This window comes from Lampris incognitus, chromosome 3 (genome assembly GCF_029633865.1).
Source record: "Lampris incognitus isolate fLamInc1 chromosome 3, fLamInc1.hap2, whole genome shotgun sequence".
Lineage (NCBI taxonomy): Eukaryota > Metazoa > Chordata > Actinopteri > Lampriformes > Lampridae > Lampris > Lampris incognitus.
The window spans coordinates 85089315-85107464 of NC_079213.1; the positions used below are offsets into that span (position 1 = coordinate 85089315).

The 18150-nt window shown below is 42.8% G+C and overlaps 1 protein-coding gene across 1 annotated transcript in view; it reads right to left on the reverse strand.

The window, feature by feature from the left end:
* jak3 (Janus kinase 3 (a protein tyrosine kinase, leukocyte)) overlaps window positions 1–10604 on the reverse strand; it is an 83639-nt gene extending 73035 nt beyond the window's left edge. The window contains exons 1-2 of the mRNA XM_056276841.1: window positions 10305–10604; window positions 9783–10016 (exon numbers count right to left, since the gene is read on the reverse strand). Coding sequence (XP_056132816.1) covers window positions 9783–10016; window positions 10305–10604 — 534 coding nt within the window. The remainder of the gene's footprint in view (window positions 1–9782; window positions 10017–10304) is intronic.
* Between the last annotated feature and the right edge of the window lie 7546 nt (window positions 10605–18150).

Consider the following 18150-nt stretch of genomic DNA (forward strand, 5'->3'; position numbering starts at 1 on the left):
TGGTCCAGATGACATACCTGTGGAGGCATGGAGATGTTTAGGAGAGATGGCAGGGGAGTTTATCACTAGATTATTTAACACAATCTTGGAAAGCGAGAAGATTCCTGAGGAGTGGAGAAGAAGTGTACTAGTACTGATTTTCAAGGATAAGGGCGATGTGCAGAGCTGTAGTAGCTACAGAGGTATAAAGTTGATCAGCCACAGCATTAGGTTATGGCAAAGAGTTGTGGAAGCTAGGTTAAGAGGGGATGCGATGATTAGCAAGCAGCAGTATGGTTTCATGCTATGGCATGGGTGCAGTTCCATGAATACCGGGATGACATCCAGTGTGTTTCCTGTGCCCCCATCCATAGGATTAGTGGTTGTGTCAGGAAGGGCATCCAACATAAAATTTTGCCAAATCATCATGTAGCTTGACAAGACCATACCGGATTGGTCGAAGCCCTGGTTAACAATGACCGCCATTTGTGCTGGGCTCTCACAGGGTACTGATGGAAACTATAAAATCTGCTATGGCAACCCCTGAGAAACAGGGAACAAGCCAAAAGATGAAGAAGTATGATTTCATGCCAGGAAACAGCACTATAGGTTTGATGTTTGCTTTGAGAGTGTTGAAGGAGAAATATAGAGAAGGTCAGAATGAGCTACATTTTGTCTTTGTGGATTTAGAGAAAGCTTAAGACCGGGTCCCGAGAGAGGAGGAGTAGCATTGTATGAGGAAGTCAGGAGTGGCAGAGAAGTATGTAAGAGTGGTGCAGGATATGTATGAGGGCAGTGTGACAGTGGTGAGGTGTGCGGTAGGAATGATGGATGTGTTCAAGGTGGAGATGGGATTACATCAAGGATCAGCTCTGAGCCCTTTCTTGTTTGCAATGGTGATGAAGAGATTAACGGACGAGATCAGGTAGGAGTCTCCATGGCCTATGATGTTCGCAGATGACACTGTGATCTGTAGTGAGAGTAGGGAGCAGGTTAAGGAGAGCGTGGAGAGGTGGAGGTGTGCACTGGAGAGAAGAGGAATGAAAGTCAGTAGGAGCAAGACGGAATACATGTGTGTGAATGAGAGGGAGGACAGTAGAATCTTGAGGATGCAAGGAGTAGAAGTGGCGAAGGTAGATGAGTTTAAATACTTGGGGTCAACTGTTCAAAGTAATGGAGAGTGCGGAAGAGAGGTGAAGAAGAGAGTGCAGGCAAGGTGGAGTGGGTGGAGAAGAGTGTCAGGAGTGATTTGCAGCAGAAGGGTACCAGCAAGGGTTAAAGGGAAGGTTTACAAGGTGGTAGTGCAATTTACACCCTATTTGTTGTACTCCTGTTGGTGTTAATTCTGCTATGACACCAAACGATTTTGGCCTCTTGAATGTGAGATCTCTGGGTAATAAATCCTTTATCATTAATGATGTTATTGTTTCCAATAATCTGGACGTTTTTATGATTACTGAGACATGGCTGTCCCCAGGGGACACTGTTCCCCTGATTGAGGCTAGCCCCCCGATTTTGCATACTTTCACATTCCCAGGCCCTCTGGTAGAGGGGGTGGCCTAGCTGTTGTTTATAAGTTAGGTCTTAAGTGCAATCCTGTTAATTTTGGTAATTTTATCTCATTTGAGGTTTTATGTTTTTTACTTACTGGCCCTTCCCCTTTACTCCGCATCTTAATTTATAGGCCCCCTAATTCAGTTAGTTTTATCTCTGAGTTTTCTGACCTTTTATCTATTGTCATGCCAAAATATGACAGGGTGCTTATTCTTGGCGATTTTAATATTCATGTGTGTTGTCCTTGCCATTCCATTGCCTCGCATTTTTTTGGATCTTGTAGATTCTTTTAACTTCATCCAATCTGTTAAAGGGGTCACACACTCCAAAGAACACGTTTTATACCTTGTGGTTTCCTCTGGTTTCTTTCTGTCGAATGTCTCAATTGAAAATAACAGCTTTACAGTCAGATACAGTTAATGACATTCTGCTGTGCGGGTTATCTGATAGTTTATGTCATAGGGATTGAATCGTTCACATCATGCAGTGTTCACTCTTGAGCAATTTTCCTATTGTTTAGATAAGTTGGTTGATATTTATGATGTTCTGTTGTGTGTTTTATTTCGCGTTCTATATCATGGACTGAATAGCCCACAGTGTTGAAGCTCTTTATGTACCGTGGCTTGCAAAAGTATTCATACCCCTTGAACTTTTCCACATTTTGTCACATTTCGACCACAAACATAAATATATTTTATTGGAATTTTATGTGAAAGACCAAAACAAAGTGGCACACAATTGTGAAGTACAAAGAAAATGACACATGATTTAAAAAATGTTTTACAAATAAAAAACTGAAAAGTGCGGTGTGCAAAAGTATTCAGCCCCCCCGAGTCAATACTTTGTGGAACTGCCTTTTGCCGCAACTACAGCTGCAAGTCTTTTGGGGTATGTCTCCACCAGCTTTGCACATCTAGAGACTGAAATGTTTGCCCATTCTTCTTTGCAAACAGCTCAAGCTCAGTCAGATTAGATGGAGAGCGTTTGTGAACGGCAGTTTTCAGATCTTGCCACAGATTCTCAATTGGATTTAGGTCTGGACTTTGACTGGGCCATTCTAACACATGAATATGTTTTGTTTTAAACCTTTACATTGTAGCCCTGGGTTTATGTTTAGGGTCGTTGTCCTGCTGGAAGGTGAACCTCCACCCCAGTCTCAAGTCTTTTGCAGACTCCAACAGGTTTTCTTCCAAGATTGCCCTGTATTTGGCTCCATCCATCTTCCCATCAACTCTGACCATCTTCCCTGTCCCTGCTGAAGAGAAGCACCCCCAGAGCATGATGCTGCCAGCACCATGTTTGACAGTGGGGATGGTGTGTTCAGAGTGATGTGCAGTGTTAGTTTTCCGCCACACATAGCGTTTTGCATTTAGGCCAAAAAGTTCAATTTTGGTCTCATCTGACCAGAGCACCTTCTTCCACATGTTTGCTGTGTCCCCCACATGGCTTCTGGCAAACTGCAAACGGGACTTCTTATGGTTTTCTTTTAACAATGGCTTTCTTCTTGCCACTCTTCCATAAAGGCCAGATTTGTGCAGTGCATGACCAATAGTTGTCCTGTGGACAGATTCCCCCACCTGAGCTGTGGATCTCTGCAGTTCGTCCAGAGTCACCACGGGCCTCTTGGCTGCATCTCTGATCAGTGCTCTCCTTGTTCGGCCTGTAACTTTAGGTGGACAGCTGTGTCTTGGTAGGTTTGCAGTTGTGCCATACTCTTTCCATTTCCGGATGATGGATTGGACAGTGCTCCGTGAGATGTTCAAAGCTTGGGAAATCTTTTTATAGCCTAACCCTGCTTTAAACTTCTCCACAACTTTATCCCTGACCTGTCTGGTGTGTTCCTTGGACTTCATGATGCTGTTTGCTCCCCAATATTCTCTTAACAAACCTCTGAGGCCGTCACAGAACAGCTGTATTTGTACTGAGATTAGATTACACACAGGTTGACTCTATTTAGTCATTAGGCCAACATTCAATCATTCAGCAATCATCAGGCAACTTCTGAAGGCAATTGGTTGCACTCAGAGAAAAGGGGGCTGAATACTTTTGCACACCGCACTTTTCATTTTTTTATTTGTAAAACATTTTTTAAATCATGTATAATTTTCTTTGTACTTCACAGTTGTGTGCCACTTTGTGTTGGGCTTTCACATAAAATTCCAATAAAATATATTTATGTTTTTGGTCGTAATGTGACAAAATGTGGAAAGGTTCAAGGGGTATGAATACTTTTGCAAGCCACTGTACTTCGTGTATTATGCCAATTTCAACATCTCTTCTGTGGGGTTTTTTTTCTGTTTGTTTTCTGTTGTTTGTTGAACATCATGAGACATAGGAGGGGAGAGGGGTTGTGAGGAGTGGCCTTGCAGTATGCGTGCCACCGGAATGACTAGTGTATGTTCCATGCAAACCTTAGGTGTAACAATGACATTGCGGTTTGCCTGTTTGTAATAGTAAACTTTAAATTTGTCTATGTTAAATGTATTGTGCGGCCATTAGCTATTAAGAGACATATTCTCAGTTTAAGTCTTTTCTTTACTACTCATATAAAGTGGACTGTTTACATGTTATTTTACTACACTTCTACACCACCATTTAAATGGCCAACTTAAATATCTTGAGCTGGAACGTTCGAGGTCTGAACTCACCCTTTAAGCGCACTCGTTGCCTGGAATTTTTACACCGCTAACATGTTTCTATGGCTCTGATTCAAGAGACACACCTGACAGCGAAGGACGTACAGTGGTTCCAAAACAAGCACGATAAAATTATAGCTCATTCATGCGCGTCAACTAAAGCTAGAGGTGTCCTGATTATAGCGGAAAGGAAATTTCAGCTTGTGGTTATGGAGAATGGTAATGACAATGATGGTAGATTTGTCTATGTGCTGCTCTCTATTAATTATATAAAACTTCTATTAGCGTGTATCTACGCACCTAATGTTTTTGATGAAAACTTTTTGCCCTCCATCAGTGCGACTCTGTTACGTTATCGAGACCCTCATTGCATTTTCTCTGTCGATTACAATACCACAGTCTCCCCAGAGCTTGACAGATCTACAGGCGCACTTAACACAGCTCCTCCCTCATCCTTAGCTCTAAGATCCTTCCTGGTTGACTTGAACTTAGTGGATCTCTGGCGCATTCGTAATGACAAAGTTAAAGCCTATTCCTTTCATTCTAGTCATCATGACACCTCTTCCAGGATTGAGTATATATTTGTCAGCCCTTCTCTTATAAATAATATACTCCATATTAACATGCTCCCTATCTTAATCTGTGATCATGCCCCTGTGTCATGCATGTTAACACCATTAATTGACTATCCCAAAGCACACAGATGGAGATTTAATGACTCTCTGCTTAGCAATGCTGATTTTCTATTACAAATGAAAACACTACTTGGTGAATTTATTCAATAGAATGTTGGGTCATGTGACAGTCCCCAAACATTATGGGTAGCAGCGAAATGTTTTATCAGAGGCACATGTATTAGTTTTTCTTCTAGGTTAAAAGCTGAGCACAATAAGCGGTTTTCTGAAATTGAGCAGGAGATAGACAGAGTGGAGAAGGCGCAGAGAGAAACACCCTCTGAAGCCAACACCAATATTCTCGAGGCATTAAGGGGAGAATATAGAAATTTATCCATAAGCAAGGCCGAGTTTATTCTACATAGAACCAAACAGAGATATTATTATGATGGTGACTGCCCGAGTAGACTATTAGCCCTCCGGTTAAAACAAAATTAATCCAAAGCAGTGATTAATGCAGTTTGTACAACAGAAGGTGATGTTGTTACAGATCCCAGTGCAATCAACAATGTTTTAAAAAAAATTCTACAGCAGTTTCTACACATCAGACTGCCATGTAGATATGGAGAAGTGCACGATGTTTCTTCAAAATTTAGCTTTGCCTTGTCTGGACCACTTAGAGAGCTTAAAATTAGAAAGCCCCATCTCTTTAGAAGAGCTTGAAACAGCAGTAAAAACTCTCCAAAAGGGCAAGAGTCCTGGTTTGGACGGCCTCCCTCCGGAACTGTATCTAGCCTTTTGGGATCAGGTAGGACCACTTATATTGGACTCTATAAATTTTGCCATTGAACAGGGATCCTTTCAAAGGGACCAGAGAAATGCAATCATCACCATCTTACTCAAGAAAGGTAAAGATCCACTGAATGCTCACGTTATCGCCCAATTTTGCTGATTTGTGGAGATGTGAAGCTTTATGCCAAGGTACTGGTTACTCGCATAGAGGCAGTAATTGGGAAGTTAATTCACTTTGATCAGACGGGATTCATGAAAGGAGTAGCATCAGATAATGTTAGGAGGCTACTACGTGTTATCGAGGTTGCAGATACCATTCCAGAGGACTGTGCTGTTCTCTCTCTTGATGCTGATAAAGCTTTTGACAGACTGGAATTGAGTTACCGATGGCTGGTTATGGAGAGATTCAGATTTGGGCCTAACTTCATCTCCATGACACAAACGCTATACGGTCATGCTACAGCATCAGTTCTCACAGGAACATATCAATCACAACCCTTTCCTTTACATCGCGGAACCAGACAGGGTTGTCCGCTTTCCCCTCTGCTCTTTGCCTTGTCCCTAGAACCCCTGGGTCAGTCCATCAGAGAGAGTGACACAATATCTCCTATAACCATAGACCAACCTAGACATTATATTTCATTATATGCAGATGATTGTCTTCTTTTCATATCTAATATTCGGACATCACTACTGCAGGGCATAAAACTCTTCTATTTAAAGGAATGGCAGGATATAAAATCAACTGGACTAAATCTGCTCTTCTTCCATTGAATACCACTGCATTAAATACCAGTTTGACTGCTGACATCCCTAACTGTACATCCTTTACATACCTTGGCATAAAGATTTACCCCAGTCTTAGTAGAATAGTTCAGGAAAACTTTTTGGCTGTGAAAAAGAAGATTACAGATGATCTGAAGAGGTGGGGCTCTCTTTATGTGTCTTTACAAGGCAGAGTTACAACTATCAAAATGAACATTTTGCCTCGGATTAATTTTTTGTTTTTTATGATCCCCCTAGCACCACCACCTACATTTATCACGGAAATGCACTCCCTCATATCACAGTTCATTTGGGGAGGAAAGCGTGGACAAATCAAATTTACAACCTTACAAAGAACCAAACTCACTGGAGGCTTAGCTGTCCCAAACCTCGATTAGGGGTCCAAGCAGCGAAGCTGGTGGAACCCTATTGTATTTGTTAGGATTATTATTATTTTTCTCCGCTAAAAGTGTGTGAGGCTCAGCAACCGTAAGTCCTAGACCAACCAACTTTGGTACGTGGATTCCTATGGCCCCCCACTACTCAGGCACCACAAATCACCTATGTCAGCCAGATGGTGGCGCTATAACAAAGGGTCATGCGTAATTCCCACACCATAAGTCAGATCAACACAAAACTGCACAGACCTATGCATCTGAATGTGCTCTACAACTTTGTTATCAGGACCACATATGTCAGCCATATAGTTTGCCCGCCATTTTGACTTGTATTAGTTTGGGCGCGGTTTCTCAGCTAAAAGTGTCTGAGGCTCAGTAACCATAAATCCTAGACCAACCAACTTTGGTAGGTGCATTCATACGGCCCCCCACTACTCTGGCACTACAAATCACCCATGTCAGCCAGATGGTGGTGCTATAACAAAGGGTCATGCTTAAAAGGCCATAACTCCCACAGCATAAGTCAGATCAACACAAAACTTAATCGACCCATGCATCACAATGTGCTCAACAACTTTACTATTGGGACCATCTATGTCAGTCATATAGTTTGCCCGCTATTTTGACTTATTTGGTGTGGAAGCGCTGCAGCTCTACATACCACACGCCAGGACACCTGGATTTAACGACATACTTTTTTTTTTTACGGCAGTCGGCAAGGACGCAAGAAATCAGACACTGTCTGGTCCAGTTTTGGAAACTCTGGCATATGTTTCTGAAGCAATGGAAGTGTTAAGACATTTTAAAAAATTACGGTAATCGTCCAGGACACAGGCGACCCAAGTAATCCGACATTGTCATATCTAGTTGGAAACTCGGGTAGGCTACTGTTTCTGAAGCAAGATTCTTCAATCTTTATTACATTACCAACAGCGGTTTAGTTTCTTTTTTTTAATAATTTATTTCTGATTTTTCCCTTTTTTCTCCCAATTTAGTGGCCAATTGATCCCTATTTTAATTCAAACACCCACCCTCGTATTGCATGCGTTCGCCAACTGCATCTCTCCGGTCGGCAGTCTCGAAGGAAAGCGCCTCCCCACTTTCGTGACAAGGCGAATCCAAGCCGAACCACTGTTTTTCCGACACACACAGAGACGCATTCACATGACGAACACAAGCCGACTCCGCCCCCCTCCCGAAGACAGCGTTGCCAATGATCGCTGCTTCATCGAGTTCGGCCATAGTCGGATCTGACGAGACCGGGGCGCGAACCCCAGTCCCCAGTGGGCAACTGCATCGACACCAAGCCGATGCTTAGACCGCTACGCCACCGCGGACCAACAGCGGTTTAGTTTCATGTTGAAACAGTAGTCTATTACAGGCTAGGTGTATAAAAGGCCCCTACGTATCATAGCGTTAATTATTTACGTTGGGTGAAGGTATATGATCATGAGGACAAAACCATTCAAATTGCTCCATAGGGGGCGGAACAGTGCCAATGCTTGGACCCCTCCCAACGCCGCTTGCGGCTTTAATTTTTATTGTTTTGCTTTTCAAATTAGACTACTGCATGTTTGGAGAAACCAGGAATCTGAGGTCCCTTGGTGGGCTATGGAGGCAGCATGTGTGATGCCACACCATCTGGAAGACTTATTATATACAGGCAGGGGGGCGCAAAAACATTAATCTACGATTCGGGAGCATTGTAACCAATTCTATTGATGTATGGAAAAAAGTGGAACTGATGATGGGCAAAATAGGTTTATTTCATCAAACATCTCCACTATGGAATAACTATCACCTTCAATTGGGTGGGCAGCCTTTTACATTTCCCTCACGGTCACAAAAAGGTGTCTTCACTCTCAATGATATTTGTAACAATGCTGAACTCCGTTCATTCCAAGATGTTAGGGGGGAATATGATTTATCGGGCACCGCTTTCTTTTTTTACTTGAGACTGAGATCTGCAATGAAAACATATGGCGTGCCCTGGAATGGGCCTTTGCCGGAGCACCCTATGGAGAAGTGGATCAGTCCTGGGCAGGGTACTTGGGGGACAGTAACACGTATATATAACTCTCTGCTTGATCACTCTACTAAGACACTGGCAGTTGAAGGGGTGTGGGCCAGGGAACTCTGCATTGTCGGTCTGGAACCAAATTGGCAAACGATATGGTTTAACATAAGCAGTACCTCTACAAATCTTGCGCATCAGCTTATACACTATAAGATGATTCACAGAGCATATGCTACACCAATCAAATGTTTTAAAATGAAACTAATTACCAGCCCTAACTGTACTCACTGCCGGGCTCAGGTGCTGGGCACAACAATGCATATGTTTTGGGACTGCTCACTGAGATTTTTGGACACAGGTTATGTCAACGTTGTCAGTTATTAGGATCAACAATATTGCCCCATCCCTGCCTTTGTCTGCTCAATGACGAATTGTCTTTGTCTCTCAATTTAAATCAGTGAAGACTAATGCTGGCAGGCTTTATTGCAGCAAAAACGACCATACTGACACTGTGGTTTAATCCCAAACTTACTTTAATTAAGTGCTGGATGGCGTCCTACCAGAGCATAGTGTCTCTTGAGTGTACAACAGCACGACTCAATAGAGCTAAGCCTGCCACTGTGCAGGCATGATCAGGCATAGCTGTGACCATAAGAGACTACCTTAAAAGAAGGGATCTCCCCCTCCCTGCACCCCTCCACACCGAGTGACATCAGACCTGGAGCAGGCCAGCTTTGGAAGTTAGTAGAAATTGATAGTTGTATATACAATGTATAGTTTTGTTTTATTGGGGTTTTTTCCCTTTCCTTTCAGTCCACTATTATTTGTTTTTCCCTTGGGAATGTCTGTCTCTTACTCACAGCTACTATGGATACGGGATTTTTTTTATTCTGTAAATGTTTTCCCTTTATTTCGGTCCTTAAACATTGTTACTAATGTGCTGCCCTGTTGTTGTTGTTTGTGTGTTGTGCCCTGTTTTTTAAAAATAAAAATTGTTGATCACAAAAAGGAGGTATTTTCCGCTGACCCTGCCACAGAAAGTAGCAGGGTCAGTTCCTCCAAAATGCTCTTTCAGGGCCACAACTGCTTGGAGATCGACCAGTTGCATCTGGAAAGGTCCAGCATTTGCCCATTTGAAGTGCTGTGTGACTTCCTTTGAGAACACACTGATATCTGTGATGAGGAATGGATTCTGAATGAACAGGGTGAGCTGCTGTCCAAGGCTGAAGCTGTCAAAACGTTTGCTGAAGTTTACAATCAACTTGTCAACAAAGTCAACAAAAGAAGATATAGCTCTCTCACCCTGAACCTGTTACTGCACTGTTGGGAAGTGTCCACAGTCTCCCTGTATGTCTCCTTTGAACACTTCAAGTTTCCTCTGGAAGGAGCGGATAGCTGTCATCAGGTCACAAACTGAATTGCCCTTGCCCTGTAGCTTTAAATTCGGTTCATTCAGGTGTGAAGTGATATCAACCAAAAAAGCCACAATATCCATCTTCATCTCATCTTCTAAAAAGAGAGAAAATGGTTTTGCCTTCTGGTTCTTTACCTGTGCCAAGGAAGCTGCGATTTCCGTTCGGGTGGACCAAAAGTGCTCCAACACCCTGCCTTTGCTGAGCCATCTGACATCATTGTGCAGCAGAAGGTCATCAGCATTTGCATCAACTTCTCTGAGGAATTCCCTGAGCACGCGATGCTGATAGGAAAAGGATGCCCTGAGAAAGTTGATCATTCTCATCATTGTGTTCATCACCTCAGGCTCGGCATACTCGTCCGACAGGGTGGAGCACAGGACCGATTGATAAATTATGCAATGGTAAGAGATGAGCTCAGGATTGTCCTCTTTCATTCTTGCCATGGCTCATTTCTCTCTCCAAACCATGGCAGGGGCTCCATCTGTGGTTATTGAAATCACTTGTTTAGGCTCTATTCCCCTCGTCATTAACATCTCCTTTATGGCCAGGTAGATGTCCCCTCCTCTTGTCGTGGTCTGAAGGGACGGTACACTTAACAGGTCTTCACAGAAGTCTCTCTTCTCCTTGTTGAAGAATCTTACATAGACTAACAGCTGAGCATTACTGGGCACATCAGTAGACTCATCTACAGCTAAGCCTACACATGGTGCCTCATGAATTGCTTCATCGAGCTGTGCTAGCACATCCTCTGTTAATATTTCACTTTTCTTTGTGGCTGTTGATGCTGACATAGGTATTTGCTTAATTTTTACACACAACTCTTCTTTTTGTTTTCCCTCGAGTATTCATGCACTCCTTCACAACAACTCTGTCAGTAAATGGTTTCTTATGTTGACCCAAAATCCAAGCAACTCTCAGGGAACATTCGTTAGCACATTGTTGGGCAGTGAATGAATGGATTAGGATCCTTGTGGATCGATCATATTGGGCTCTTAGATCATATATTTTCTGTGCTCTTAGTTCTGATTTCAGCGGGTATTTTTGCTCAAAAGCTTTGTGCTTTGTCTCGTAGTGGCGCTTCACGTTCCCACTTTAATAATCGCCATGGTCTCGGAGCATATGAGATACAGGTTTTGAACTGCCCGTGGGAAGAATGAACAGGACACGAGTCTGTCCATTCTTGATTGAAAGCCCTGAAAGCCATTTTCGCTGTCTACTTTTCTTATTTTCGAGCACATCATGTGAAATTATTCTTCTTTTATCTGATTCACTTCTCTGTTCTCTCCAACTGTCTCATCTCGTCTCTCCTGTCTCACTCACTGACTGACTCGGAATGCACAAATTTGATTGGCTAATAGCATCACGTGAGATGATAAACCAGTACCTTAAATGCTAGAAAAGCTGAGCAGGTTAAAATAGTAAAGCTCTCATTACAGTAGTAATTCTCAATAATTTCTCGTTTTGGACTCGGTCCGGATAGGACAGCTTCTGGGTCCGGACCTGGACCGTGGTCCGCCTGTTAGTGACCCTCACTGTAATTCATCACGAGCCACTGACGAAAGTTCAGAGAATGAGACTAACGCACCTGCTCACAGGCATGCTACAACTGCTGCTAAGCACAAACGAGAGAAGACCCGAAAACATTCAGAGAATTATCTCAAGTTTGGATTTCCCTTTAAAGATACTGAGGGCGTTGAATTACCAGTGTGTGTCATCTGCTCTGCCGTGCTGTCGAATGAAAGTATGAAGCCATCACAGCTGCAGCACCACTTGGAGACAACCCATACTCACTTGAAAGAAAAACCAGTGGAATACTTTCAGGCCCGTCTCAAATATCTCAAAGGCCAACAGACATTGATGAGACAATCAGCTAAAGTTGGTGAGCTAGCTTTGAACGCCTCTTATCAAGTTGCTCTTTGGATCACTTAGAACAAAAAGCTATGCACAATTGCAGAAGATTTAATATTGCCTGCAGCCAGTGATATGTGCAAAATAATGTTTGGGAATGATGAGTATGTTAGTAAACTGAAAAGCATTCCATTGTTGGACACAACCATTGCTTGCCATATTGATGACATGGCATCTGGTGTGAGGGTGCAACTAGTAGAGAAACTGAGGTTGGCAGAGGCTTTTGCATTACAGTTGGATGAATCCACCGATGTGTCAAACGACGGTCAACTTTTGGCGTTTGTGTGGTTTGCCGACGAAATGAAATGCAGGAGGAAGTTTTGTGTTGTAAGCAACTGCCTGAACGCACAACAAGTTCTGACATTTTCAAAGTGATCGATGGTTTTTTCAGAGAAGATGACATACCCTGGCCAAAATCTGTTGCGATGTGCACTGATGGTGCAAGAGCCAAAGCTGGTTTAAACAGTGGACTAATAGCGCTTGTTCAAAGTGCGGCTCCCCAAGTGACTTGGACGCATTGCATGCAACATAGGAAGTCTCTCGTTGCCAAAGAAATGAGTGCTGAATTGCCAGACATCATGGACTCTGTCGTGAAAGCTGTCAATGTTGTCAAGAAGAGTGCTTTCCGAACGCGTCTCTTTTCCACTCTCTGTGCTGCTGCGGGAGAAGAACACACTGCGCTACTTTACCATTATGGGATTCGATGGCTTTCGTGTGGAGCAGTGCTGTCACACATGTTTGAGTTACGTACATCTATTCGGGAGTTTTTACTTTGCCAAAACTGCGCAGAGCTGGCTGCAAATTTCAGTGACGATGTCTGGGTTACTCAACTTGCATATCTTGCAGACGTTTACGCTGAGCTGAACAGATTCAACAGTACTTTGCAAGGCTGCAATACACATCGCATCCAGCTGTATGACAGAATGGAAGGCTTTCTGAAGAAAATCAAGAGGTGGAGGGCATGTTTTCCATGTTTACATCAGTGGATGTGTTGGGCAATTCTGCAGTGCTCTCGCCTCACGTAACACACACAATTGTTGCACATTTGGAGGCACTCGGGGGTCAATTTGGGAAATACTTTTCTGAGGCTGACTCCTGGCACAGGGACAAGACATAGATACGGTTTCCATTCAAACATCATGCAGCAGATGGCTCAAACTTTACAGTGACAGAGGAGGATCCGCTCATCGAACTATCCACTGACAGTACATACAGAAACATGTATGAGACAAGGGGTGTCTGGGTAGCGTAGCGGTCTTTTCTATGACCTACCAACATGAGGCTCGGCGGTTCGATTCCCCGTGTTACCTCCGGCTTGGTCGAGCGTCCCTACAGACACAATTGGAAGTGTCTGCAGGTGGGAAGCCGGATGTGGGTATGTGTCCTGGTAGTGCCTGCTCTGGTCTGTCGGGGTGCCTGTTTGGGGGTAAGGGGGAACTGGAGGGAATAGCGTGATCCTCCCATAGGCTATGTCCCCCTGGCGAAACAACTTACTGTCAGGTGAGAAGAAGGGGCTGGCAACTCCACACGTATTGGAGGAAGCATGTGGTTGTCTGCAGCCCTCCCGGGATCAGCAGAGGGGGTGGAGCAGAGGTCAGGATGGCTCGGAAGAGTGGGGTAATTGGCCAAGTACAATTGGGGAGAAAAACGGGGGGGAAATCCAAAAAACAAAACAAAAAAAGAAACATGTATGAGACAAAACCACTCATCCAGTACTGGATCTCTTGCCAGAAAGACATCCCACAGTAAAAGCAATGAGGAGCCTTTTGCCTTTTGCAACAACATATTTTTGCGAGAGTGGATTTTCCTCCCTTACCTACCTGAAAAGCAAGTACAGGTCAAGACTGCAGCCTGAGGCTGATATGGCCCTCTGCCCGACAACCTGCATCTGCCCTAGAATAGACAAGCTGTCTGCCGCTCACAAGGGTCAGACCTCTCGCTAAGGTAGGAGCTGTGCCATCCACACATAAAGTTAAGCTTAATGCTTCATTGTCCCTCCCCCATTAAAATTGTGAAATTGTAAATGTAAAAAATGTCAATATAGAATAAAAACGTGTTCTATATAGCACCCGACTGTTAGAGATAATGTATATAGTTCTGTTTACATATACATATGTGTATGGGAGTATAGGTATATGTGTATATATATAAATATACATATACATACACTATATGTACAAACGTATTGGGACACAATTCTTAATCATTGAATTCAGGTGTTTCAATCAGACCCATTGCCACAGGTGTATAAAATCCAGCAGCTAGCCATGCAGTCTGCATTTACAAACATTTGTGAAAGAATGTGTCGTTCTGAAGAGCTCAGTGAATTCAAGTGTGGTACTGTCATAGGATGCCACCTTTGCAATAAGTCAGTTCGTGAAATTTCTTCCCTGCTAGATATTCCACGGTCAACTGTAAGTGGTATTATTGAAAAGTGGAAGCGTTTAGGAACAACAGCAACTCAGCCACGAAGTGGCAGACCACGTAAAGTCACACAGCGGGGTCATCGAGTGCTGAGGCACATAGTGCGTAAAAGTCACCAATGCTCTACTGACTCAATAACTGCAGAGTTCCAAACTTCCTCTGGCATTAACATCAGCACAAAAACTGTGCGACAGGAGCTTCATGGAATGGGTTTCCATGGCCGAGCAGCTGCAAGCAAGCCTTACATCCCCAAGCACAATGCCAAGTGTCAGATGGAGTGGTGTAAAGCACGCTGCCACTGGACTCTAGAGCAGTGGAAAATGTGTTCTGTGGAGTGATGAATCATGCTTCTCTGTCTGGCAGTCTGATGGACGAGTCTGGGTTTGGTGGACGCCAGGAGAACATTACCTGCCTGACTGCATTGTGCCAACTGTAAAGTTTGGTGGAGGAGGGATAATGGTATGGGGTTGTTTTTCAGCGTTTGGTCTAGGCCCCTTAGTTCCAGTGAAGGGAAATCTTAATGCTTCTTAATACCATTGCCAGACACGATCAGACAATTCAGACTACTGAAACGTCAATGAATGACTTCCAGGTGAGAATAATTGCACTAGAATCTACAACTGGTCATCTTGTGAAGGAGAATGAACAACTGAAACTGAAAATTGACGACCTCGAGAACAGGTCCAGGAGGTGCAATATTCGTATAACAGGCATACCAGAGAGAGCTGAAGGCACCCAATCAACTTATTTCATTGAATCCTGTCTCAAATAAATATTTGGTGCCGATGCTTTCTCCCGCCCTATAACTGTAGACAGAGCTCATAGGGTAGCCATCCAGAGCAGACAGGTCGGAACACCTCGTCCCTTCATAGCCTGTATACACCACTTCCAGATGAAGCAAAAAATAATGCAGCTTGCACGTGAGAAAGGTCCTGTTTTACAGGGGCGCGGAGATCCACATCTATCCAGATTATAGTGCTGAGGTAGCTAGAAAGAGAGCTGTCTTGAAAACTGAAGAACATCTCCCATATGATGTTAGTCTATGTGTGTGTTTATAGGGGGGGTCTGCATTGTGAGCAGTTTGCATAACGCTGTTCAGTTGTCCAGTGATTGCTAACTCTATGCCTCTAATGCTAAGCCATTAGCTCTAATGGTTACCCACATGCTATCAATACTAGCCGAATATTTAATAGCCTTTATTTGGTTTAACACTCAGATGATGAACTCGGTCTGACTAGCAAAGTCATGTTACGTGTGTGCCTTGACTGTTGTGCATAGCCATGGAGCACAAGGTTTTTTATTTATTTATTGTATTTTTCTAACACCTCGCTATGTCTTCGACATGAATCTGACCAGGTAGAACAGAAACAGACGTGACGTTCCGTCGTCTTTTCTTCTTTTTTGAATTGGGCAGACCGAAGGCTGCTGCGGTGTGTTGCTGCCCTCTGTTGTTTGTTGCACGTATTCGGAGGTTGCGTCAAACACTTTGTAGAGTGCCTTCTTTTACAATGTCCACAACTTTATTGCTCAGTACTTTTTTGGGGGGGGGGGGGTTAATAGAAAACTAGCTGTCTAACTGAATGTTTTAGGGCTCTTACTTTGACTTAGACAGAACCACAATTCCCGATTATAGGTTTAAATGTCTAATTTTTATGTTATTTAAAAAAAAATTCTTTATCTTGTTGAGATACAGAACTGTTGATAGAGACAGCGGTTGGAAGTTCGTTTTCACTATATCATTGCTTAGATATAAGTAAGTTTAAATTAATATTTCTTTGTTCTTCTCAATTTTCCATGAAGACGGAGCTTGAAGTGCAGGATTTAAGCACAAAGTCAATAGCAGTAAAAGGGAAAGGGTCGACAGGTTTACAGGTACATGGGATTTGAGTATCTCCCCCCTCTTTTTCTTCTCCCCTCTTCTCTTTGCTTTCTTATTACCTTCTTTTCCCCATTCATGTGCTCTTTCAAACAGGACATCACCTTTGGGCTACCACATGTTTGCTTCTCCCTTTTTTATTTCTTTTCTTAGACTGTCATGGTAGGTCAATCTAAAAAGGCGACTGATTACCCTACTAAGTCTTGGAATGTAAAAGGGGTCAATAACCCAGTGAAAAGACAAAGAGTTATGTCTCATTTGCAGCAGTTGAAGGTAGATGTAGCATTTTTACAAGAAACTCATCTTTGTAAGGCCAATATTTCTGGTCTTAATCGAAATTGGGTTGGTCAAGTATACCATTCCAAATTTAATGCAAAAGCCAGAGGGTCAGACATATTAATAAACAAAAACATTTCTTTTAGCTCCAAAGAAGTCATTAGTGATCCAAACGGGTGATATATTATTGTTGTTGGGCAACTCTTTGCCAGTCCTGTTATTTTAGTGAACGTATATGCCCCTAACTGCGATGACAGTAATTTTTTTGAGAAATTCTTTCTGACAATACCTAAGCTCGACAGTGGATTTCTCATAGTGGGAGGTGATTTCAATCTTGTACTAGAGGTAACTTTAAATAGGTCATCAAACACTCCCCAGGATCTCTCTAGGTCAGCTGGAGTTGTGAGTGACTTCATGAACCAATGTGGTCTTTCAGATATTTGGAGGTTTACGTTTCCCCACACCAGAGCTTATTCCTTTTTTTCTAACATGCACCATACCTATACCCGCATAGACTATTTCCTACTCGATAACAGACTTCTGCCTAAGGTTAAAACTTGCTCATATAATAGTATTATTATATCTGATCATAGTGCCATCATATTTGATTTGGATCCTCCAAATCGTCCTCCCCCAAATAGAATCTGGAGAATTAACCCTCTTCTATTATCGGACGACAAATTTGTGGACTTAATTTCAGCCCAAATACAATTTTTCCTAGAGACAAACACTTCCCCAGAGATCTCACAAGCCACACTATGGGAGACTCTTAAAATGTACATGCAAGGGCAAAACATAGCTTATTCTTCTACAATTAAAAAAGAAAGAAAACTCAAAATTAAATGATATTTCTCAACAAATCCTGAATATTGACTCAAAATATGCTCAGTCCCCGACCCCAGATCTATATATAAGGAACGTTTGAAACTGCAAACTGAATTTAATTTTTTATCCACTGATGAGACAACACATCTCATTTTGAAATCTAGACACAACATCTAGGAATTTGGAGAAAAAGCGAATAGATTGTTGGCTTTGCAAGCCCGTCAAGCAGCTTCTACCTACTCAATCACAAAGATTCAGTCACATACAGGAGAGATTCTGACAGATCATGATGACATAAACAAAGCCTTTTTGCAATTTTACTGTAGCCTCCATGCATCAGAGTGTAGTGATGACCCCGCTTCCCTACATGCCTTCTTTGAAAACTTGACTATTCCCACTGTATCAGAAGAACAAAATACTAAGATGAGTGCGGATATTTCGATCTCTGAAATAATTATGTCCATTAAATCTATGCAAAATAACAAGTCGCCCGGTCCTGATGGGTTTACGGCTGAATTTTATAAAAAGTTTTCCCTCCAATTGGCACCAATTCTTCAAGCTATGTTTATAGAGACACTCTCCTCAGGCATTCTTCCTATGACTTTGAGACAGGCCTCTATGTCTCTGCTGGCAAAGAAAGATAAAGATCTATCATTATGTGCACCATGTCG